The 26,440-nt window shown below is 44.4% G+C and overlaps 2 protein-coding genes across 3 annotated transcripts in view; one reads left to right on the top strand and one right to left on the bottom strand.

The window, feature by feature from the left end:
• The window catches only part of LOC137615189 (dynamin-binding protein-like), a 228,203-nt gene extending 215,300 nt beyond the window's left edge, over nt 1-12,903 (bottom strand). The window contains exon 1 of one of the 2 annotated variants that reach the window (XM_068344831.1): nt 11,614-12,903. The gene's annotated coding sequence lies outside the window, so the exon portion shown is untranslated. Of the gene's footprint in view, nt 1-11,233; nt 11,510-11,613 lie in introns of those variants that run through there. The other variant, XM_068344832.1, reaches the window with a different exon arrangement.
• Nucleotides 8,648-9,331, top strand: LOC137614791 (uncharacterized). The gene has a single exon (XM_068344458.1). The coding sequence runs from the start codon at nt 8,648-8,650 to the stop codon at nt 9,329-9,331; it is 684 nt and encodes a 227-aa protein (XP_068200559.1).
• Nucleotides 12,904-26,440: the final 13,537 nt, after the last annotated feature.

Below are 26,440 nucleotides of genomic sequence, written 5' to 3'. Positions count from 1 at the left end.
TCGGTGTTGCACACGAATTTGTTGAGGGCTGAAAGGTCTATGACCGGTCTCCAGACCCCTGTCGCCTTCTCCACCAGGAAGAGCCTGCTGTAGAACCCTGGACCCGGTTTCTTGACTGGTTCTACTGACCCTTTCGCCAGCATTGCCGAGCCTTCTTCCTGCAATGCTACTACTCTCAAGGGGTCCTTGGGTGCCAACCACTCCGCCTGTTGATCTGGGATCCGAGGTGGGGGTCTGCTAGGAAGGGCAGCCTGTACCCCTCCTTTAGTACTGCTACGGTCCAAGGATCCACTCCGTGGTCCCACCATACTTGCCAAGATTGTTTGAGGCATCCCCCCACCTGAGGCGTCGGCAGGAGTAGGAGGCCTCCCCTCCTATCTCCTTCGAGAGCCGGGGCCTGAACGCCCTCTCCTGGAGCCCGAGTAGGAGGGTCTGAAGGCTAACTGTGGAGTTGAAGCTCCTTTACGGGGGGCAAGGCAAGGGAAAGATACGTGTGCCAACTTCTACATCCAACGGGCGGGGGGGGGGGGGGGGGGGGCTTGGGGTGCTCTCCAGTGGCCATTGAGGCCGGCACTGGAGAGGCAATAACCCTGTGCTACCCACTAGGGGGAAAATCACTTTGCCTTCGTCACGGATGGAGCCGTCAGGAACGGGGGTAGCCGTCATGGGTCTAACCCCTCCCGGGGAAACCCGTGGGGTTTAAGTACCCTGCTATGTCAGCGGCTGCCTCTGATGCTTGGATGGGGCTGGCCAGGACGATGGCATAGCTGGCTCCATCACGGATGGAGCCGCCGGAACGGAGGTAACCGTCATGGGTGTGTCAGCGGCCAACTCCAATGCTTGGATGGGGCTGGCCGGGATGATGGAGCGGCTAGCTCCATCACGGATGGAGCCCCCGGGACGGAGGTATACGTCATGGGTCTACCCCCTCCTGGGGAATCCGTGGGGTGTGAGTACCCTGGTATACCTGCGGTTGACCACGAAGCCTGAATGGAGCTGTCGTGGTACCGGGTATGGATGCCATGCTGCCGGGTCGAGCCAGCGGCTGCCTCCGCTGGACGGATGGAGCTCCTGCGGAGATCCATGGAGCCGCGGGCTTCCCTGTGCTGGCTGGTTGGTTCCTTCGTTCAGGGCAGGCCATCGAAGAACCGGAGGCCGGGACAAGGCTACCAGTCCGAAGGGTCGACTCTCTCCACTAGGCAGGAGAAGTCGGAACCTTCGCGGGCTTATGCCTGTCGACCGAGACCTGGTGCGATGACTTCCGTCGATGATCGGGTCTGCTGGAGGAGACATACCGCGAGGATGGCGAAGGAGCTCTAGGGAGCCAGCCAGTGAGGGCCTCTGCTGCACGCGGGTATCTACCAACCTGCTGAGGCCCGAGAGCCAGTTCTCATCCGTCACGGGCTTCGGTTCGTCCAGCCTGTGGTGCCGTCTGATGAGGGCTAGTACTTTTCTGTACGCGGGGGCCTCGTCTGCTGAGCCTTCCGTCGGATCCCCTTCTGCCTGAGAAGGAGCACCTACGACAGGGGGCCCCACTTGGGGTGAAGGCATCCTTTGTCGTGGTACAACTTCGGCGGTTCTGGATGGAGGACAGGCATCGCCGCAGGGACGGAGGCCTCCGTCCTGGACTTGTGTCTCCCCATGGAGGACCAAGCTGCTGCGGGCTTCCTCGTGGCTGCTAGTTGTCTTTCACATTCTGGCCGGCCTGTCGAAGTCTTGGAGGCGGGGACATGGCTGCCAGACCGAAGGGGCGACTCTCCGCTGGGCGGAAGGAGTCGGAACCTTCGCGGACTTATGCCGGTCTGCCAGAGCCTGCTGTAGGGGGGCGTACATCGGAGCGGGAGAATGAGCCCTTGGGAGCCAGCCAGAGGTACCCGGAACTGCTGAAGCTTCCAGGAGGTGTCTGCGTGGGATGGCGACACGCACCCATTCCTCCCTAGGGGGACGACTTCTTCTGTGCCTCCATCTGGGAGATCCTCCGACGGGCGCGCTGACACATGTGACGGGGGTACTTTGACGGAGGACCTCGCACGTGGGGGAGTCCTGGACCAACGCTCTCGCGGGGGTTCTCGTCGAAGGACGGGCATCGCCGTCAGGACGAGGTCCTCCGTCCTGGGTCCATCATCTCTTCCGGAGGTTCTCATATCTGTGGGCCTGCCTGTCGAGGAAAGCCGAGGGCTGCGCTCGTGACGAGCTAGGTGGCCTTTGGAGGTCAGGACTCGGCTGCCAGACCGAAGGGGCGACTCTCTCTGCTGGGCGGATGGAGCCAGAACCTTCGCGGTCTTAAGCCTGTCGACTGAAACCTGCCATGAAGAGTCCCTCCGTCGGGTGCCGCTGCTGCCGGAGGAGTATCTATCCAGGGAGCTCGTCCTCGCCAACTTGAAGGGCCCGGCGCCGCAGCTAGCTCCAGCAGCCTGTCGCGGTGAACCATCACCCACTCACTGCTCTTGGGGGAAACCCACGCAATGGGGTCCGACGGCGGGGGAAAGCTCCTTCTCGGCAGTGCCCTCGGCTGCAGAAGTGACTGAAAAACACGCCAAAGAGGCTGGAGAAGAATTAGGGACATTTTTCCCCCACATGGGGTCATCAGAGGAGACGTGGCCTGCTTGCACCAGGACTCCGTCTCCCGTACACACTCCCGCCCCTCCCTCAGGCCCCTCACTCGACTGGAACGACCCCACAACCCCACTATCCTGAAGATCAGACTCTTGGGGAAGGGCCGCGGGCCTCTTCCCCGCAACGGACTTACCTCGTCCCCTACTCTGGGTAGGGGAGGGTGGTAGGGAAGCTCGGTCAGATGAGACGCCCGGCGAAGCAAGGGAGGAAGGGACGCTCGGCTTCTTAGGTGACCTCTTCGTCGCCTACTTCTTCTTGGTGCTATACCACACCCACTCAGACTCCTGGGGAAGAGCAATGGGCCTCTTCCCCACAACTGACTTACCTCGTCCCCTACTCTGGGTAGGGGAAGGTGGCTGAGAAGCTCTATCCGACGAGGCATCGGGAGAAGTAAGCGGCGAGGAGAGGCTCGGCTTCCTATGAGACCTCTTGGATGCATTCTTCCTCTTGGTGCCGAAGCGCACCCACTGCACTACGTTCCAGGACTCGCACTCCAGACACGTGGCTGTAGGAGAACATAAGCTGCCCCTACACGACGAACACAGAGGAGAAGGGTAGGAAAGGGTATAGAATGAACACAATGGGTCCACGTAGGGACCGCGTCGAGATGTTATGGCGACACGTCCAGAGAACTTACTGGAGATCGAGACCTGAGCAAGCATGCTCTCTGACTCGGGGTTAGCCTTAGGGCGCGTATCACTCCACCTGAGGTTACCCCTCATAGAAAACGGGACTAGGGTAAACTACACAAAACTCTGGTCGGTTCGGAGGAGATCCCAGATACTCCTAAGAAAGTAGTTCGAGGTAAGTACTCCGTGTTGGAACAAATGAAGAAATAAATATTATTTGATGGTAATAAATTGAAATGCTGTAATAAGGGAGAAAACGGTTGAAAGGGGTATGGAAACAAAGAGAAATATGCACGTGGGAATTGCATCAACAAATAAATAACGTTATTACAGGGGTCCAGACTCGTAGTATATTTGAATAACTAGGGTAAAAAATATGTCCACGTGGGTAATGCATAAACATGACAAATTCGTAGATAATTAGTATTTTTACTAACTATACAAACCTTAACTATTTATTATGGGTTTTACTCTAGAAGCGTCTGAGAACAGCATCAAATCCGGGGGGAGGAGGAAAAGATCCACTCCCTTTCGTAGATTCTCGTCTGCCACCCACCACTCAAGGTCCGTCAGTTCCGCTGATCCCATGGGGATCCAGATGTCCAGGGAATCGCGAGTCTGATTCCATCGGGACTTGAGTCGCCACAGGAGGGATCTCATCCTGAAGCGACCATTGGGAACTAAGTGGGCCAGTGATGAAAGGTGACCGAGAAGACGTAACCACGTTTGGCCTGGAAGTTCTTCTTGTCTGAGAAAAGGTCTTGCGACCTTTCTCAGCCTTGTTATCCTGTCGTCTGATGGGAAGACTTTGTGGAGATTGGTGTCTATAATCATGCCTAGGTATACCAGTCTCTGTGTAGGAAGCAGGGATAATTTCTCGAGATTTACCATGATCCTCAGATCTCGGCAAAGTCTCAAAAGTTTGTCTCAGTGTTGAAGAAGGGTTGACACCGAGTCTGCTAGGATTAGCCAGTCATCCAGATAGCGGAGGAGACGGATGCCAATCCTGTGTGCCGCCCAAGATGACACTAGGGCAAACACTCTGGGGAAAACTTGAGGTGCTGTGGAAAGACCGAAGCACAGCACCTTGAACTGGTACTTCCTGTTTAAGTACTTCCTTGAAGATGGATGGACTGGGATCTGGAAGTACACATTCTTTAGGGACAGTGTAAACATGAGGTCCTGAGGTCTTACCGCTAGTCTGACCGTGTCTGCCGTCTCCATGCTGAACGGAGTTTGTTTGAAAAACTTGTTCAAGGCTGAGAGGTCGATGACTAGTCTCCAGCCTCCAGATACCTTTCTTACAAGAAAGTGTCGATTGAAGAAGCCTGAGGACCCGTCGAGGACCTCTTGGAGAGCGCCCTTCAACAGGGTCTGGACTTCTACCTGAAGGGCCTGCCCCCTTGCCGATCCCATGGCAAAGGAGTCTAATGACACTGGATTCCTGGTCAGGGGAGGGAGAGATGTTATGAACGGGATGCGATATCCTAGACGAATCACAGAGATTGTCCAGGGATCGGCCACAAGTTGCTTCCACCTGTCTAAGCAACTTTGTAGGCATCCCCCCACTGGTGGAGACGCAGGGGGAGTGCCTACCCTAGCATTTGTGGCCACGGCTGCTCCCTCTAGGATTTTTTCCTCACACCTGGAGGACTTTTTGCCTTTCTTGTCCTTGACAGGAAAGGGCTTATTAGATACTACTGTCTTCGATGCTGATTTCGCCGTCACGGTCTTGGTTGGACGGGACTGCTGAGGTGCCTGAGGTTTATAGGGCTTGGATGTTAAAGCCTTATGGAGGAGGAAGTCCTGATGAGACTTCCTCCACCTCTCAGCAGCAACTTCCACGTCCTTAGGCTCAAACAGGTGGGCTCCCTCTAGAGAGGAATGTCTGAGCCTAGTTATCTCGATGCTGGGGACCTGTTGGTGGAGTCTCTCAGACACCACATCTCGACATTTCAAGTTCGAAACTTGGTGGGCAAGAATCTCGATCGTGCGAGTGCCTGAGAGGAGGAAAATCTCCATTACCTTCCTGGTACGCTCCTTGGAGAAATCCTCGGATCGTACCAGGATTCCCAAGGTTCCTAACCAGATATCCAGCCACGAAGTAGCCTGCATCGCATACTTTGTGACCTTTTGCTGGTTAAAGACTTCGGCCGCCAAGAAAGAGACCTGCTGGCTGGAGAGTCTCTCAAGTGAGATCCCCTTAGTTCTTCCAGAGAGTGGTGAAGAGGAAGAGCTGGACGGGGCTCCTCCAGGATCTCAAAGTACCTCCTTTGTTATACACGAGGAGGTGGGAAGAGCTTGTTAGCAGAGCCGGAACGGTTGGAGGAGGCAAACTCAGAGAGCTGTTGGGCGATCTTAGCCCTGGCACTCTTCAACCCCTGAGACCAGGGCAGAGCTGCACTGGTCTTTGACGGTTCCTGGGTGCCGAAGACACAGTCTAAGACCATGTTCTTGCCCTCCCAGGGGAGTATCTCTGGGTCAGAAAACCCGTTAAGAACCCTCATAAGAGTCAGGACCTGCCAGAATGCATGTTCTGACTCTTTTTGCTCTCCTTCTGATGTCGGACTTGCCGCGAAGTCTCCATCTTCCATCCCCAAGAGCTCTTCTCGGGGTGGGTCGCGGACATCCCTCGAGTGGCTGGATGTCTCCGTCTTTGTTGTCCTGGCAGAGGACTTTGGCAGGGTCCTGGAGTCTTTGGACTCCTTCCGAGGATGGAGTTAAGACTCCAACATCAAAGGCCTGGATGTTGTGTCCCTCCTGATCTCTTACTAAGGGAAACTATCAGCATGAAGGGAGGTTTCCTCTGAGGTGGGAGAGTATCCCTGGGGATAAACTGGAGGGACTAGCCTTGATGGCGTGATCGGATTCAGTTTCGCCCTCAAGGAAGTGACCGCGTTGGAAACTCCACTTTTCCTCTTCAATGGTTCCCTGTCGCGAGTCTAGAACTATAGGCTGCTCTGACGAGCGGACAGACAGGGCGGGATTAAATGCCTGTGTTACGGCTCTTACTAGGGCACTGTACCAAGGCTGCTGACTGACCGAAGCACTATCAGACAGATCCCCTGAAGGGAAAGGGACCGAAGGTTCCCTACGATGAGTTACCATATTAGGTGTGTCCGCCTTAGAAGAAGGCAATTTCAGGATCCTGAACACCTCTGCTGGTGGCTGTTTCCCTTTATGACGTGTTGGATCCACCTTAACAAGTTCCCACCGCAGGATGTTGTCCTGCACATTAGGCTCAACTGTGTACCGGCGTTGCAACGTGTGTTGGACACTCGGTATTCAGATGCCAAATGGAACGCCCTCGCCCCAGACGCGGCTCTGGATGCCATCGGGAATATTGTGTTGCGGTCGTCGAATCAGGCAGTGCAGTGGTCTGAATTCTTTGCCCTGGCACAAGGGCACGAGGAGTCAGTGAGCGACTATGTTTCGAGGTGTGCTCAGAAGGCCACCAACTGTGATTTTCAGTGTCCTAAATGCGGGGAGTGCTTGAGAGAATACATGCTGTTGCGGAAAATAATGGTAGGCCTCAGTGACCCTGTATTAAAAAGGCAAGTTTTTCAGGCATGTGATACATTTAAAAGTGTAGATGCCCTTCAGGCACTGTGTTGCACTTTCGAAGCTGCACGCCAAGACGTTGAAAGTGTCCCGCGCGTCGCTATCGGTGAGAGGAAGTCTGCTGGCGCCTCGAGTGATGACGTAGAGCCAGACGTTGCGGTGTTGCGCAGCAACTTCAATGCAAAGCGTTGCGGAAACTGTGGGGGGCGCCATCCGTTTGGTCGAGCGTCGTGTCCAGCAAAAGGTGTGACGTGCCATGGGTGCCAAAAGGTAGGGCACTTTCAAAAATGCTGCAGAAGTGCGAAGAAAGCGCCGCTTGCCTCGAGTTTAGTGATTGTTGCAGACACACACCTTTCCCCCCACCCTACAATCAAGGCTTGTGTTTCCCATACAAACGGGAATTCAGTATCGACACTCATCGTAGCAGATACAGGAGCACAGGTCTGCGTTGCCGGACCCACGATTCTTTCAAGCCTGCAAATAAATTCCCTGGAGTTGCAGCCGCGAACAGGTCTGAGGGACGTAGCTAATCTCCGAGTGAGATGTCTCGGATCAACGGCATGCTTCATTGATATAGGTGGGGGACACACGATGCAGGAGGTGTACTTTGTGTCGACGGCCAAGAACTTATATGTATCGCTGAATGCTTGTAAGGAGCTGGGAATAGTACCGCCTGGCTTCCCTCACCCCTACCATCTCGTTGCATCAGCTGAGGTGTTTAACGAAGAAGTCGCACGGCCTAACTCCCCTAAGACAATGAAACCAGCCACCTTACCCATCCCGCCTGTGGAGGAGAATATACCAAGACTTGAGGAATGGTTATTACGGCATTTCTCATCAACAACTTTTAACATAACCAGGGAACCTTTACCTGTAATGACGGGCAAGCAGCACCACATCTATTTGTTGCCTGATACCGTGCCTTATGCCTGTCACATGCCCGCAACAATCCCTAAGCATTGGGAAGAGGACATCAAGGCTCAACTTGACGAGGACGTTCGGAAGGGCGTGATAGAACCAGTCCCAGTGGGAGAGGCAACGGAACGGCGTGCGAGGATGGTCGTCGTAGCCAAGAAGCCGGGCCAACCTCGCCGCACAGTAGACTTTCAGCGCCTTAACGTCCACTGTCTTCGTGAGACTCATCATACACTGGCACCCTTCAACATGATTTCAAGCATCCCCATTCACACGTACAAGACTAAGGCGGACGCCCACTGGGGTTTCCATCAGTGGAATTGGACGAGGACAGCCGCCCACTCACGACCTTCATCACCCCATGGGAACGATACCGTTATCGTAGAACACCCATGGGTCACTGTTCGGCGTCCGACGCCTACACAAAAAGGTTCGATGATGCCCTGCAAGACATCACCAGAAAGCATAAATGCATTGACGACACCTTGCTATACGATCACAGCATCGAAGAGGCGTTCTGGCATGTATATGAATTCCTGTCAACGTGTGCCTCTGCAGGTATCACACTCAAGCCCGAGAAGTTTAAATTCTGCAAGAGAGAGGTTACTTTCGTCGGTTATCACCTGGGATGGGAGTCATACAAGCCCGCAGACGAACGACTAGACGCCATTCGTAACTTCCATATGCCAGAGAAGCCCTCCATCACGGATATTAGGTCATGGTTTGGATTCGTGAATCAATTAGCTCCCTTTCTTGCAACAGCACCCATCATGGAGCCCTTTAGGGACCTCCTTAGAAAACCCACCGGAAAAAACGTCTACAGGGATAGCCAGCTACGTGACAAACTCCGGCAGGCATAGGAGGTCATCTGTCAATTAGCCAAGGACGGTTTGGCATATTACGACAAGACACGCCCTACGACGATAATGACGGATTGGAGCAAGGAAGGCATCAGCTTCGTAGTCCTTCAGCAGTATTGCGTTTGTCAGTCAGCTGACAGCCCCTTCTGTTGCAAGGGCGGCTGGTGCCTTGCCCTGTGTGGTAGTCGACACCTCACCCCCTCTGAAGCTGGGTATGCCCCCATAGAAGGAGAAGCCCTGGCAGTTACCTGGTGCTTGCGGAAGGCCAGGTTGTTCCTACTTGGGTGTCCTAATCTCACCATCATCACGGACCACCGTCCACTCGTCAAATTGCTGGGTGACAGAGCCCTCAAGGACGTCATCAATCCAAGAGTATTCAACCTGAAAGAGAAGACACTCCAGTTCAAGTTCCACATGAAATACCTGCCCGGAAAAAGGAACACCGCCGCGGATTTTCTTTCAAGGTACCCGACCATGCGAGCATCCCACAAAGCTGCCGACGTGGATTTGGAGGACGACATTCGAGTGACAGTGGCATGTGCAACCGTGGCCACCTTGGAACCGGACATCATCGTGTTGGATGAAGACTGCGTCAGGAGCGCCGCATCTAACGACCCTGTATATCAGCTCTTGCTTGCCAGGGTTGCAGCGGGCGACTGGCCCCACCAGAAATTGCAAGAACTTGCCTGCCTTCGTCCCTTCTTCAGCGTTCGGGATCGGCTAGCCATCAACCAGGATCTGGTGACATAATCAGTGGACCAGGGATGTGTTCGTTTGGTCATCCCGAGGATTTACGCTGCCAGGTAGCCGCTAACCTACACACAGGACACCAAGGCCTCAATTCTATGCTTAGAAAAGCCAGGCAGTCAGTCTATTGGCCGGGAATAGAAGGGGACCTTCAGCATCGCCGTGCCCAATGTACTTCATGCGATGAACACGCCCCCTCACTGCCTCCTGAAGAAATGATGCACACGCCCCCTGCGGAATACCCTTTCCAGCAAGTCGTCGCAGATATGTTCCAGATAGAAGGCAGTGTATACATGGTATATGCAGATAGACTAACAGGTTGGTTAGAAGTAGCTAATTTCCCCATTGGTGCCACGTCTAACAAAATCAGCAATCACCTTCGATCATATTTCTCGCGTTGGGGAGCCCCAGAACAAATATCAACTGACGGAGGTACGAACTTGGCCAGCTAGGAGATAGAGGCCTTCTTCAGGAGATAGGGAGTCAAGGTCCGGCTGTCGTCGGCCCAGTATCCCCAGTCTAACGGCAGGGCAGAAGCAGCTGTCAAATCGGCAAAGAGGCTACTCTGAGAAAACACTTTAAAGGGTGGAGCCCTTGAGTCGGACAAAACGGCCCTGGCGATACTTCAGTATCTCAACACGCCTCTCAGGGGGATTAACAAGTCGCCATCTCAGCTTGCAACGGGTCGCCAGCTGCGCGATGGGGTACCGACGGCCAGGAGACACCTGTTAGTAGACAAACATTGGAGGCAGACGATACGTCGAAGGGAGTTACAAGTGGCTAGGTCGCAGGAGTTGATGTGCATCCCTGGCACTACCAGAAGACTGCCGCCCATCGAACTAGATATCCATGTACGCATACAAAACCAAGCTACCAAGCAGTGGGATAGAACGGGCATAGTAACGGAAACAAAGCCCCATCGTCAGTACACCATCAAGCTCAACCGGAGCGGCAGGCTATCAAAAAGGAATAGACGACACCTGAGAGTCATCGCTCCGGCCCCTGGCACACCCGTGCCTCAGCACGGGACCTCCGCAAGCCATACCCCGACAGAACAGGTAACACACCCCATACAGGAGCCCAACGTCGTTAGTAGACCGAGAAGGGCCGCCGATAAACCCAAGTGGCTCAAAGACACTTTACAGAATGATGTTATTATCTGTTGTATGTAATTGCATCAGGAATTGATATTTCTTTCCAGAGAATTTATGTATTTATTTTGTTTGCGTGTATGTATCGAAAAGTTAGCTTTTTTTTTTTCTCTCTCATTTCTCATTGATTTAGTGACATTTCCCCCTTTCATTTTTGCCATGTATAAGTATAATCTTGAGGGGGGGATGTACGATATGTTTGTCGGCCATGCGCTGCTGAGCATGCATCTGCATACGCTGTTGCGAGTCAGTGGGCTCTTGAGTATCTTGTAATAAAGTGTGGTCTCCAGGATGTTGTCTCATTGCAAACCCAACAGTTTATATAAGAAATTTTTGTTTAAATGGGAGCCTTTGTATATCAGCGGCCAGTTCCTCACACGTTTATTAAAAATGTCCATCAACCAACCTAAACTTTCCCCCCTAGCCTAACCTACAAGCCGTTTCCTTACCTCCTTATTTAACGGGGGGGCTAACGGCCCCTGCGACCCCCTTGCGCTAACGTATTCTAAGTTAGCCATAATAATACATACAGGTGGCCGCTATCATACATACACACCTTATAATGTTATCGTTCTTAAAATATTTTATTTTTTTCTCGTTTCCTTTCCTCACTGGGCTATTTTCCCTGTTGGGGTGGGCTTATAGCATCCTGCTTTTCCAACTAGGGCTGTAGCTTAGTAAATAATAATAATAATAATAATAATAATAATAATAATAATAATGACTGAACTGTGAGCTAAGAAGATACACTTACGGTTGGGTTAGTCTTTTAGGATTTATGGCAGAAGGACTAAGCTAAGTTTTCCATAGATTTGAAAACCTATTTCATTAACTCATCACAATTTTCCCTTCTATCATTAGCTCATTTCAGTATATGCTAGGATAACAATTTCATGTGAATACAGGACACATCACCAAACCTCAGCTAAGGTCAAAATGAAACTGACGTCGCAAACTACGGTCAAATCAATTCTCATTCACAAGGGAACATTTAACTGTCCTTGGCCATGCCGTTAATTCAATTCTTTTGAATTTACACCAAATTCAAGATAACACAATTTCTACACATTACTAACTTACTCAGTTGCACAAAACAGTTTTCATAGTTAGGAAAATATGATGCGTTCTACATACTTTGAAAGAAAAAGGCGTACGTTGTGTTGTTTACTTTCTTACAGCTGACACCCCCAGACTCTTAGATGGTTGTGGGTGTGTGGGTAGGGGTGCCGTGGGTGGGACGGTGAGCATTGAGAGTCCGGGATCTGTCTGTCCTATCCCAAAGACATTCTTTGGACCTATCCTAGTTGCGCCCTCTCACTTCTGAATAAAATATCCAGAAATAATCCTGATCCCTAAATAAAACGCACGGTCTTGGATTACAGAATTCAAAACATCCATACTCATCCCGTTGAAAATACTGATGATCTAATTTCTTTATTTCTTGTCGTCATTTTATTTGTCAAAATTCTTAAACATCACCACCATTCCCATCTTTATCATCCATTGATTATTACTATTATCTGGGAAAGATATGATTATCAATATCTAATAATGTTTGACATTTTTATTCTTTCTGGTGTTTGCCTTTTCTTTGCCTACTCTAGTTCTCTCCATAAGTAACATCCATTCTAATCCTTTTTAATTGCCATTTTACATAATAGATTTATAACCAAATTCCCGTTTTAAGGCAAATGAATGGAACAAAAGTAATTAAGATTTAATGCTGCTCAAGCACCCCAAAGTCTCATTCAACCTGAAACGGCTCAGTTGAAGGTGTGCCGTGCAAGGTCAGCTTTATTTTTAGCGATGACCTAACAACGTAAGCTTCTTTTGTACCTTATGTCACTGATCCTCGAGTGAAGAGGTGAATTCTGTCGTGAAAAGTAGAACACTTTTATGATGTAGCCTAAGTCTTATTTACATGATATTACATCACTTGAATATGTTAAATCAACAATATATCTTAGTTTTGTAGTGAATTTATTTTCACAGTTTCATACAGATTTTATAGTAAGTGCACGGTTGTAAATTTTTTATTAGTAAATAGTTCACAATTAATATTTTAAAAAATAAACGCCAGAACTGGTCTATTTTACGATGTATAACTAAATGAATGACGAGCAAGTAATAGTGAGGCGTAGATCTGTATGCACTCACACCCAATGTAAGATATTTATCCAATAAAATCACTTGAGAACGGTGTCCTATTCAACTCATCGAATGTGTCAAAAACGCATTGGATCTACATTTCACTTCATGGTACCCACGAAATATTCGCTAAAGACTAACCGAGAGCATTAGAAATTAACTGTTATTGGTATCCGGTTAAGTACATTCGTAGTTTATCATGTTATTGAGGGCAACTTTTGATACTGCGATGTTGACAAAATACCCTTTCGGCCGTGGACACCGACTGCCACACCCTTTATCCCACCTGCAGTGGTCAAAAGTGCGATCAACAAGTGTAATTAGTACCGGGAGTGGGAGTGGTCTACCAAACTGCCTCCCAGTGGGGAAGATTTGAGCGACGACGAAAGAAGTCTAAAAGGGGGATATATCTCATTTGAAGGTTCCTTCAAAGGAAAAAAAAAAAGCAAGACGGTTTCCTTTAGTTTTGTGCCGGACTATGTGGACAAAACCCAGAATGACACGTTTGGTAATTTTATACCATCGGCCGATGCAAATCTTATAATGTCAAGAAAATTGGTGGCGAGGTAATTTTGCCTTGGCAATGATAATGTAAATGTCAATTACTTTAATTTACTTTAAGGACTGCTTTTCTGTTCTGTACTGTAGGGGAACCCTACTCTCTACAATACCTTCAGTTATTTTATCATATGCATACCAAGGCATTCAGCATTTCCCACCATGCATTGCATGTTAATTACCATGTGTTTGATAAGCGAATGTAACCCGAACATCTACCAAAAAAGGTGCGATGCTTACTGAAGACGTTCATGTAAATATGAAACGTGAAACTACGCCTACATCGAACAAACAATATTTCATACTGTTAAACGTTCTGACATTGCAATGAAAATTGATTTGCGTCAATTATTGTACTTTTTAGCTGCCCTTCAAAGAAATCTTTAATAATTGTTAAACTTTATAGGCTACTGTAAGCCCCAGCTAGACACCCAGAACACTGAAGGTATTAAGGCTTTCAAGTGGAAACTAAAGATTTTCTTGATTTATGTGCTTCGATTATGTTGAGTTAACAATAAACAAGCAATAATCTGTGTGAAATGCTTGATGCTTTGGAATATATATATATATATATATATATATATATATATATATATATATATATATATATATATATATATATATATATATATATATATATATATATATATATATATATATATATATATATATATATAAATACATATATATAATTCATAAAATAAATTAAGTAAGGTCCTGTAAAGAGTGGAGTTTCCCTGCAGTACAGGACCATAAAAGAAGCCCTTAAAGTGAAGTAAGTAAAGTGCATGGGTTGTTATGCAAGAAACGAATAAAACCTGCCATTTTATCCTATAAAAGATTACCTTATCAACTGGAAATTCAGTCGACAGGAGCAACATTTACTGCACTCTGACTCCGTTATCTCTGAAGCATCCGATGGTTGCAAATAAAGCTGTTGCCTTATAAGCATACCAACATAGGCGCAGTTTCCTCAGATCAGACCATATTATTATTATTATTATTATTATTATTATTATTATTATTATTATTATTATTATTATTATTATTATTATTATTATCATTAGTTAAGCTACAGCCCAAGTTGGAAAAGCAAGATGCTACAAGCCCAAGGGCTCCAATAGGGAAAATAGCCCACTGAGGAAAGGAAATAAATTATTAAGGATATGAGAAATAATGAAAATTTAAATAAAATATTTGGAAAATAGCAATAACATCCAAACAGATATTTTATATATAAATTATAAAAAGAAACATGTCAGCTTGTTCAACTTAAAGACATTTGCTGCAAGTTTGAACTTTTGACGTTCTACAAAATGTAGGTTTCTTGCCCGTGGAAAGATCGACCTAAAATTACGCAATAGGTCCCATTAGAAAAATTTTCAGACTTTTTTTTTTAATCAGATGTCATATCTAGTACAAAAGTATACAATTCATATTCCCCTCATCATGAATTTAATCGGCTATATGCACATTAGCTATTGGCAAACATCAAAGCGGGTTTAAAATGCACTGCAATAAAGCCATGTTACTCTTTTACTATTATTGTTATTCTTCAGGAAACTATAGGCTATAAACAACCGGTCAAGAAGGACAGGTTACTATTTTTCCACAAAAAAAAAAAAAGTAAAGTGATGACAAGTAAATGAAAATAAGAATATCTAACGAAAGAAAATTAACAACTATTCAAGTGCATTAACAGTAACTGTAATAACTAAGAATTATACAAAGATTTGCTGCTTTAATACCTTGTAGCACTACTAGGAAGACTGTTTCACAGTTTTATAGTGAAGGGAATGTGGAATACGTTATGTGATATTATAAAATCTAAGAATGTATACGTCAGACAGATCTTACTGGTCCTGTAGTACTTAGGTGGCATCAAGATTTTTCAACATAGAAGAGAAGTTGATGTTCTTTAAAATAAAGAGTAGGCTCTTGGGGGCTGGGGGCGAAAAGTTCTGGGTAATCTATAGGTGTGTGCGTGTGTATCTGTGTGTGAAAGAGTAGCCTACTAATTACGTACAGAAACACAACTACTAGTAAAATACATAGGTTGCCTTGAGATAACGTTAGAGAAGACGACTATAAACTACAATGTTTATCATTCGATGAGAGTCTATATGTTAACTATAATTTTCAAGGAAAATTAGTTCAAGTTGAAAGGATCTCCGAAAGAATATTCCAGCAATGTTAGACAAGATTGTTGTTGAGGGTAGCACCCAATGGTATGAAATATTCGGAAACAATAAGTAATCTACAGTCTTATATGCGCACAGTGGCTCATATAATCACAGTGGTACGAGATCAGCTAATCAAATAACTCTTGCCTTGATAAGATATTAATGTTGAATCTTTATCAAGGATATCAGTAAATCCAATTTGTCTTAGGTTAGAGTAGAACGAAAGATTACAAAGAGTTGTACCATTGCTATATTGTAATCATATCAGTGGTGCTCTCTCTCTCTCTCTCTCTCTCTCTCTCTCTCTCTCTCTCTCTCTCTCTCTCTCTCTCTCTCTCTCTCTCTCTCTCTCTCTCTCTCTCTCTCTCTCTCTCTCTCATGACAAAATGTTCAGGAAATCGTGACACTAAGGAATGTACCTCGCAAGTCGTAAAATGTATAAAGTGCAACAAGTTAGAAAAAAAGATAATTTAGGAAATTCAAGAAGTTACAATTCTTTAGATTTGGAGTTGACGAGACTAGCAGATAATATGAAAATATTCAATCTGTCATAAGACAATTCATATTAGAGAATTGATAAATGAGAAATCTTTCGATATATTAGCGTTATCTGAAACGTGAGTCAATCACTTTATTACCGAGAGGGTAAGTTAGTAGCGCTGGCCTTTCTTTATGAAAAGGTATTCGAATTTAAAAATGTTAAAAAGAATAAGTATAACAAGTTTTAAATATATGGAAATAAAGTACGCTAAAAACATGGGAACTGATCATTACAATGTATCTGTAATGTGGTCTTCTGCTTGAAGGTACACTTTCCTCGCTGGGGTATTTTCCTTGTTGTAGCCTTTGGCCTTATAGCATCTGTTTTTTTCCAGATAGGGTCAGCCATAAACAACATATTTTCATTAATTTATAAATTGTAGTGAATTAGTTTTTGTCTTTAAGAAATATATGAAGAAAACCAAATTTCTAACTAGGATTCTTATTTTGATCAGTGAACAATCAAACTTTCCCATTCATGTATGACTAGTGTGTTAAAATTAACTTTTCAAAAATACACTATTAGAAATACTTTATAAGCTTTTTTTTCTTTTAAGTAAAATATTTCAGAAAATGTTTTACGTTTTGTACACACACACACACACACACACGCACACACACACACACACACACACACACACACATATATATATATATATATATATATATATATATATATATATATATATATATATACAGTAATCATAATCATTATAAGCCGTAGGTATTCCACTGCAGGACAAGTTTAAGAACAATAACATTAACATAAATCTTTCATATATAAACTATAAAAACTTCAAAATAACAAGAGGAAGAGAAAAAGATATAATAGCGTGCCTGAGTTAACCCACAAGCAAGAGAACTCTACCCCAAGACAGTGGAAGATCATTGTACAGAGGCTATGACCCAAGAATAGAGAACAAAGGTTTGATTTTGGAGTGTCTTTCTTCTAAAAGAGCTACTTACCATAGCTAAAGAGTCTCTTCTACCCTTACCAAGAGGAAAGTAGCCACTGCACAACTAGGGTGCAGTAGTTAACCCCTTGAACAAGGAAGAATTGTAAATTAACAAATGTACAAAAACTTCAGGGAAATTAATATAGACGATGAAAAACTAAACTTTGTTATCTGAGATCATAATCTGATCACTATAGAACTGGAATTCAAGATTGGTCGGGATAAAAAACTTCAATAAAGGAAAATAGGAAGAAGTAAAATACTTCAGGACAGATGAAAGTAGTTTAAGGGAATATACTATAACAGGAGAGGAAGTTGTAAGACATAGACAAATGGAAAGAATAGAAGGAATGGACCTGATAATAAAAGAGGCCGCAAAAGAAAAATTTGGAAAAGTATACAAAAGGAGAGTACTTAATGAAGAAAAGATACATGAGCAACAATGGAAAGGAAGGAACTAAACAGAAAGAAAAGAAATGAAATCAATATAGATGTAAAAAAAATATTAGAAGAAAGATATGATCAAAAGAAGAGAGAAGTAAATGAACTGATAAAGAAGGAAATTACTATATTTGAAAAAAAGTGACAGAAGAAATAAAAATAGACAAGAATAAAAAAACTTTTGGGAAAACATAAAATAAGGAACGGACAGAAAGCACTATGGAGTGCAAGGAACTAAACTAAATAATGAAGAAACAAAAGAAGAATCAGTCAAATACTGGAAAACCATATACTGTAAGCATGGAAAAAACAGACGTAGCTTGGAATGAAGAAAAATGTATAGAATATGAAAATGAAATACCACACCAGGATGGATGTATCCCAGACGTACTTAGAGAAGACTCTGATCTTGTAATGGCAACAAAATGGAAAATAAAACCAACAGAAAACCCAACAATCACAATAGAAAAAGTAAAGAATTGCCTGGGAAACTAAAGGAAAAAAAAATCAGCAGGACCGTATGGTCTTAAACCGGAGCTCTATAGGGCACTTGGAAAAAACGAAAGATGTCTTGAAACCCTAAATAAATGTTACCAAAATGAGTTGGACGAAAAAGAAAAACCAGTTACGTGGAAGAAGTTGGGAATAAAGATGACTGAAAAGAAAAGAAAGCCAATGTCAAAAGACCTAAGACCTATAATTCTATTAAATATTTCATATAAGATATTCATGATGATGAAAGAAGTAATAGAAAATCACCATAGAATAAATGAGGAAGATAATGAGTGCCAAGCATGATTTACAGGAGGAGGTAGGAAAGAAGACAATATCATTATATTACATTACTGTGTAGAAGAGAGCTATAGAAACAAGAAACCCCTTCATCTTATAGTAACCGCTATAGACTTTAGTCAAGCCTTTGATTCAGTAAAAAAGGAGGTATTAATAAGTTTTAAAAGAATACAGAATGAACACCAAAACCATAAATACAATTGCAAATATTTACCAAGGAGATATTACACGCATTGCCTTAGGAGAAGGTATAGAACAAGAAATGGAGGTTACGAGTGGAATAAGATAGGGTTGCACAGGATCAACTTCACTTTTTAAACTAATTACGTATATTGTCATGAAGAAAATAAAAGTGGAAGAAATAGTTTTAGAAATCATTTAATAGAGATAGAATCATCATTCTTTGCAGATGATGCCTTATGGATTGCAGTGGATATATATATATATATATATATATATATATATATATATATATATATATATATATATATATATATATACATATATATATGTATGTATGTATGTATGTATATATATATATATATATATATATATATATATATATATATATATATATATATATATATATATATATATATATATATATATATATACAGTATAATGCAAAGCGCAACATCCAACTTTTAGTAGAAACGTAAAATTGTGGCTGAGAAATAGAGAAAGGAGTAATATCATGATTTATAACACGAAAGAAAAGCCAGATCACATGGAAGAAAACAAAGCAGGGGAAAGTTAGCGTAATTAGGAATTAAACTAGACAGTAATAAGAACATATTTAAAACTCAGAAAAAAAACTAGCTAACTTACCGTATTCAGTTATAGAGACAATTTGCAATAAAGTAATGATGGGGAAAACATCTTTGAAAAGTATTGCTTTACCATTTGTATTGTATGTAACAAACATAAATTCAATAGAAACTGAAATAGAAAGGTTACAAATGAAAGAGAATGGGGTATATAGGAAAATTTTAGGTGCCACTAAAAGTACTGCTAATGTTACTTTAAGAAGAGAGATGGGGACATCTACAAAAACAAGGATGATGGATGGGAAGCTGCAGTATTACACAAATCGTACCTTGAATGGGAAGAAAGAAATACCGAAAACAATAATCCTGGACATTCAAGAAAAAGAAGATGGTAGAAACAACCAGCAAAGTACATAGAAGAATTGAATTTAGATATAAGGTGGTTAAGAAGAATAACCAAGACAAATAAAATCCGAAACCATAAAGTGGGACGCAAAAAAAAAAAAGAAAAAAAAGGGGGGGGGGGAATCGAAAGTAAAGTGAGCTTAGAAATATATAGAACGTGGAAGGAATTGAAAGAGAAAATATATATGACAATACATTTGCATCAGCGATACTTTTAGAGCAAGAGCTAATACATTAAAACTAAACATTGCAACTAGACACAATGGGGGAATGTAAACTGTAATTTTTGGGAAAATTAGGAAAAATATTTAACCCATTTTTTTTGCTTTGCCAGTAATATAGAAAAAAGAAATAAAATAATTGAGCTTTAACAGCCCTACAAAAAGACCCAAAGAAAATAGTAGGATGATTTTTTATTAAGCGAAATAAATTAAAACGATATAAGTATTAATCCTGATGCGGAGGAAAAGACCAAACAGTATGAGAAAGATAAATTATAGAGGCACCGTTGCAAAGGCAATACCTCACCCCCCTAAACTTGACCCTGAGTTACCTGAGGGCAAGAGGGATTTTCCTTAAATTTGTCATATGTAGTGATTAGAAATAATATTTCATCTTATATCATATTTACAGGGAGTACATTGGCTTCAAGAAGGGGCCAGATCTCCTACTAAAATGGAAGAAGAAGAAGAAGAAGAGGGGGTTTTCAGTTAACGTTATTTTCTACGTATGCAAACAGATAACATACTGTACATGTTATTCTTTATTATATTTGTGTATTTCGATAATTTTCCATTTAATTTGGTCTTGCTAATGCAGTATTGGAATTTTGATCCTACATTCTAGTCAAACTTCACTTCAGTGCAATGCTGACAGATATGGAGAATTTTCCCCAGATTCAGGGAATTTGGGTTCACGATGGGGAAATGGGGAATTTGGGTTGAAATTTGGGGAATTTTAGTTTTGATAACAAATTATTTAGGGAATCTGGGGAATTTCCCCACCATTCGTAGGAATTTCCGAAAAAGACTGACTTGTGATATATATAAAGATGAAAGTGACTGAGTAAAGCTTAATGAGCTGCATCTAAATTGCCATAAAAATGAAAGTAATGCATATATACATATACGAGATATTGTTTGTGAACTTACTAATAAATTAAACCCAGTGAAACTAGTTAGACCTACTGATCAGTGAACTTTGAATGTTGTCCAATATCATTGCGCAATTCAAATTTTGAATATTATTAGTGTGTATCATTTTTCTATATTAGAATATTCTTATGGTAGATTTCAGAACCAAAATATTGTGTGAATTTGAGTATTCTTTCTTTCTTAAATGTTTCGAGAGAGTCTTTTGCTCCGTTAATTGAATCAATCATTTAGTTAAAATTCATTAGATTTATTTATTGAGCTAAAACTAAATCAATTGAGTTGAACGTCCTGCATGCATCAATTCACTATTGTAAAATCAAGATTAAAGTTTATAAAATAAAAGTATTTAGGTTATTGTTTATTTTTCTTTTTTTTTGTATTAAATATATTTTCGTAGTATTTTTTTTTATCTCAAAATCTATTACCTAATAATTTAGTAAATTTACATGACGTGTTGCTGAAAAACGTTTTAAGCCATGGTCAGTAACCATGTGTGATATAAATTGAAGCACCCAGAACCAGAAGTCAAATCTTAATTGTAATTCCATATACTGTGCGATGGACTTCCTTTGATATAAGTCTCCTTTCAGTAAAATTCTTTTACAAGATTTATAAAACATTAAATGTCGCATATAAAATAGGTTAAGAGGTAAGTGTATTGTTATTGTACATAATCGAAATAAATACCCTCCAGCTTATTTATAAGTGCCCTTTCTATGTTAATAAGGTATATAATTTCCCTAACCCACTGAATATAAGAATTATTGGGAAATGGAGAATTTCTTCAGGTTTTGGGGAAATTTTGACATGATTTTCGGGGAATTCTAGGCAAACCGATCTGGCACTCTGGCAGCACTGCTTCAGTGTCTGAACCATAGTGTCATAGTGATACTGTGCCACTGCCAGTCTGCGCTGCACTTACCAGAAGCTTAATTGCATTATGAATGCATTCCAACTGCTAGCGTGTTAGTTATTTTGTATTATTAGTTTTGTGCAATTCCTAGTTTTCTTGTAGAAGTAACTCATGTAAGTATTTTCCAGAAACTTTATAAAGATATATTTGTTCTAACACGAAGACAACAAACCACCATCCTAGACCTAGGCTATTTACAGATAGATTGCTGTTCTTGAAATATTTCATTTTTCCTTAAGTTTTCTTTCCTCACTGGGCTATTTTCCCTGTTGGAGCCCTTGGGCTTATAGCATCCTTCTTTTCCAAATAGCCTAGCAAGTAATGATAATAATAATAATGACTTTTAAGTATGTGCAAGAAACCAGTAGGTGCCAGGTAATTACCTAGTTGGAAGTAGGAGGGAAATCCCCGGTAAATGTATGATACTTTAATTTCTAGACAAATATATGAATCATGTATTTTTCCTACTCGCTATCTTGTGTTTGATGCATTTCTGATCATGATTTTTTAGGCAAACCACCTGTTCATGAGTTTTTGGGCCTCTCATATAAAGGCAATTATGGGAGACCCCAGTGGGAAACCGGGTGTTTTTTGGGTGGAGAAATGTCATAAACGATGGGAACCATGAATTACTGGAATCCCCAGGTAAATACTGGAATCCCCTTGAAAATTACTGAAATCCCCTGCAATATCACTGCAAACCCTTAGAAATCGATAAATAATATGTTTTTATTAATTTACATTATTCAATAGTAAATTGATTAAATAAAATGTGTATTTTGAAGCATTTTTTTGTATACCCTTTAAAAATATTTAAAAGGGTACAGAATCTAACAAACCCACCTAACCTAAGCTAGTAGTTCCCAGGTCATAACCCCCTAGCCGTGGGCAAGCCCCCGGACCCCCTTCCCAGGTCACAACCCCTAGCCGTGGGCAAGCCCCCAGACCCCCTTCCCAGGTCACAAAATTTCCCAGGTCACAACCCCTAGCCAAGGTTCTACCTGCAAATATATAAAAGATATAAATGCTAAAAACATAAAAATAACATATTTTGATAAAAACACATTATTTATTGATTTCTAAGGGTTTGCAGTGATATTGTAGGGGATTTCGGTAATTTTCAAGGGGATTCCAGTATTTACCTGAGGATTGCAGTAAATCCGGGTATTCCAGTAATTTGAGGTACCGATAAACGAGTGATTTGCAGCCATACTAGGGGTCAGAAATGCAAAACAAGCACAAGATAATCAGTTGAAAAAATATATGGTTCATGTAAGTGGCTGAAAACAGGCCAAAATGTGATTATTTAACACTTTTGAGATTTTTAAAAGGGCACAGAACCTAACCAACCCATCTAACCTAACCTAGCCGTCCCAGGTCACAAACTAAAAGTAAATATCAAATAAATCCTTACATTATGATCAAGTAAATCACAAATAAATCCTCGCATCATGATTGACAGTGTTTTTTTTTTTGGCTATCTTTATAGAAGCCTTGCAGTAGAAAATGTGCTGGTTTTCCCTAAAAATTATTTTTTAAACATTTAAACTTACCCGCTGGTTATATAACAATAGCTTTATTCTTCTGTCCGGCAGAAATTCAAAAAACTCACGGCAATCGCAGATAAAGATGCCAGGTGTACACTAGCGCCACCACTGTAGCTAGGCCGAACTATTCCATCCAGCACCAGGTTTTATTCTGCCGCCATTTTGGCAACACCTTTGGGAATTCACTCGCTATCTACCTGGATTTGACAGTGTTCTTGGTGATGTACCGTTGTTTTTTGGTTATTGGCTTTCGCATAATGGACTCGCTTTTGGATTCTCTTGAATACTTATTGGATTTGGATTATTTGGATTATTTTTTGACCCTTGCTTGATTTTGATCTACCTGTCTACCTTTCAATATGGCTGACCCCTCCCCTTCATATAGGAAGTGTGTGAAAGGGTGTAAAACTCCGCTTCCAAAAGCCTCTGTTGATCCCCATACGATTTGTACTAAATGTAGGGGTAAAATTTGTTTGTTCCGTAACCGAAATACAAACCACGCTATTTAATTAGGGTATCACTTTCGGCGTAGCTGAAACGACGAGCCATTAGATTTTAGGGAGGGGTAGCTAGCTACCCCTCCCCCCTCACACACTGGTGAATAGCTCACTTTGCTTTTGGCTTGGGTGATGAACAGACGTGTCTGCTCACACCCTCGCTTATTGACAGCCTTAATCTTTTTGCTTTTTCTTTCAGTGTGTGTTTGGAAGTTGGCCTCTACCATTATGCGGAAGTGCCCCGGATTACCTGACCGCCCTTGTGGAACTTATATGTCCACGGTCGAAACTGACCCTTACACCTTATGTCCGTTCTGCAGGGGCCAACGGTGTGACAGAGACAAAGTATGCAGTGAGTGCAGGGAGTGGTCTACCTTCGAGTGGGAGAGGTTTTCCCGGCACCGGAAGAAGAAGTCCAAAAGGGATCTTTTTCCTTCAAGGGTTTCCTTGAAGAAAGAAAAATCCAGGGACTCTTCTTCCGTAGCCCGAACCTCCCGCTCGAGCAGCCTCTTCCGAGAGACCGTCGAGTGGTAGCGTAGGCCGTTCTTTTGTTGACCGACCTCGGGGTTCTGGAGAGGGAGTTGCCTCCCATAGCGAGGCAGCTCCTCCTCCTCCCTCGGGGGAGGATTTATCATTTAACTCTGTAAATAATGATGATTTGTTGCAGCTTTGGGCTTCCGTGGGGCTTAAGGGCTCGCCCTCCAGGGAAGCCCTGTTTGACTTAATACAGTTGGGGGCTGCTGTCAAACAGTCGCCGGTGATAGCGGAGGTTGACCCTCTGTCTATCGTCGACGTTGTTGTGGCAGGGGCCTCCGACGAGTTGGGTCAAACCCCTGCCTTGGTTCCCGATGCAGCTGAAGACTTAGTTCCTCCCTCCGAACATCCTTCAAGGGAGGAGCTAAGTCCTACGGTCTCTCCTGCAGGTGATTCTCCCCCTCGGGGGAGTTCACTGACAGAGACTCCTCTTCGGAGGACTGATGATGGTCTGCCTGCCGCCCCTATAGGACGTATCCGTTGGAAGGCTCCCCTTCCCCTTCGCCGTAGAGGCCTTCCTTCTCCTCACAAGGGAGTTAGGAGGCGCCACATCGGCTCTTTGCCATCGCAGTCCCCCGCAAAGGATCCTCCTCGCTGTGCTCCGACCGTTGCAGTTGCATCCTTGGACCTCTCTGCCGATCGTTCTCCTTCGGCTGCCAGACCTTCGGACCTGCCGTCTCTGTTCCTGGCTGCTGACGCGCGTTGGGCGCCCACGCATCCCGTTTTCCAAGGGGCACTGGTCCCTTCGGGGCATAAGCGCCAGATATCCCCTGCGCTTCAACGTTCTCTTTGCTCTCCTGCGGTGAAGCCCTCTCTACGTAGAACTTCATCTTCGGAGACAACGCCTCAGAGACCTCCTGCAGCTGAGACTTCTCTCCATCATTCTCCTGCTCTTGAGAGCTCTCCTGTTCGCCAGCGTACAGCAGCGCTCCCTCAACCTGATGCGTGCCCCGAGTGCCCACGATCTCCTGCTCGCCAGCGCCCTTCACCTGCGTGCCAGCGTATGCCTGCACGCCATCGTTCGCCTGCGCTCCCACGATCTGCGGATCTGGGCACAAGAAGGAAGACTCGAGCTTCTCCTTCTCTTCAGCGTCAGCCATCGCCTACGCGCCATCACGCGCAGACACCAGATCCTGCTGCGCACCCTCCTGCTTGCCCACGCGCTAGGGGGAACACCCCTGCGCGTGGGCGCTCGCTTAGAGCTCGCCGAGATCCTACTCGCCCACGCGCTCGCGAACCATCTCCTTCACACGTGCAATCGCTTGCACCTCCGCCTGCGCTTCCTGATTCTTCGGATCACGCTTCTGCGCGCCCTCGATCTCCTGAGCACCCGCGCGCTCCTACGCCTACGCGCCCTCTAACCATCCCGGAGATTCCCTACGCACCCGTGCGCACCCTCTCCTGTGCGCAGTCGCTCTCCTACACGCCCTACGCGCCATCGCTCCCCTGCGCGCCCACGAGCGCCCTCGCCATCATCCCCGCGCGCGCGACCGACCGATTGCCCGAGCGCGATTGTAGTAGGATTCTATCGTGTGATCACCAGCGCAATCGGGAGGCACAGCGACCACGCGAGCCACCACGCAAGCCTACGGGAATGAGAGCAGCCAGGTCATCCTCACGTTCCCCCCCCCCTCACAAGCGCAGACCAGCGCGCTCGCAGGAGGGAGGGAAATCGCCAGATGGGTCCAGGAAAACCTTCTTCCCTTTCCTTCCAGGCAGGTCCAGCAGTTGTGTCTACTCCTAAGGATCACTTGATCCCCTTCCCTTCAGAAGGAGTCTCTGACAGCGCTGCTGTTAGCAAGCAGCCATGGTTTGCATCCCTCATCAGAGCTGTTGTGCAGGCTGTCAAACCTGCCTTCGCTGAGATGGGGCTCAAAACTATGGCGGCTCTGACCCCACTGAAGAGAAAGAGAGGAGTAGAAACCGTGGTTCTGGAGAGGGAGGTCTCAACCTTCCGGACTCACCAGTGGTAGCTTATACACCCCCCCCCCCCGAACCCCCCCCAAGCGGCGGCACGAGCCCTAAACCACGCCCCCTTGGGCGGAGTTACCAGGGACGAGCGGGTTGACTCGGCAATGGAAGTCACATTTCTGAAGTTGACTTCGGCACAGAACGTTCTCCTCTTTTCCCTCCCGCTGCTCCCAACATACATTTGCTGGTTTTCATTATTATGCACTCAGCAACCAGAGTAATATCTCAGCCCACGGCTAATTATGGCTAGGCAAATTTCTTACCTCCGTGGAGGTGCATCGGCTTAGCGAAGACTCCAGCGAAGAGGAGAACGTAATCAGTAACGAAAAACGAACACAATCGACTGCAGGAAGTGATATGCCGTCAAATTCTGATATTGTAAATATGTTACTCCAACAGAATCAAACTCTCATGAAAATTATTCAGAAAAGGTAAGGTTTTAAATTCTGTTTACAACGAAAACGTCATATGGAAAGCAGCTGATTTAGACTCATGACGTCACAAATGCAAATGGCGGCCCCCATACGTAAGTTTGTTATGATTTGAATGGTTAGA

This window comes from Palaemon carinicauda, chromosome 21 (assembly GCF_036898095.1).
Source record: "Palaemon carinicauda isolate YSFRI2023 chromosome 21, ASM3689809v2, whole genome shotgun sequence".
In the NCBI taxonomy this organism is placed as follows: Eukaryota; Metazoa; Arthropoda; class Malacostraca; order Decapoda; family Palaemonidae; genus Palaemon; species Palaemon carinicauda.
Note: the sequence above shows the minus strand (reverse complement) of the source record. Positions and strands in the feature narration are given on the sequence as shown.

Excerpts from the sequence above, each read along its gene's own strand:
- LOC137614791 (XM_068344458.1), top strand. The coding sequence starts at position 8,648 with ATGACGGATTGGAGCAAGGAAGGCATCAGCTTCGTAGTCCTTCAGCAG.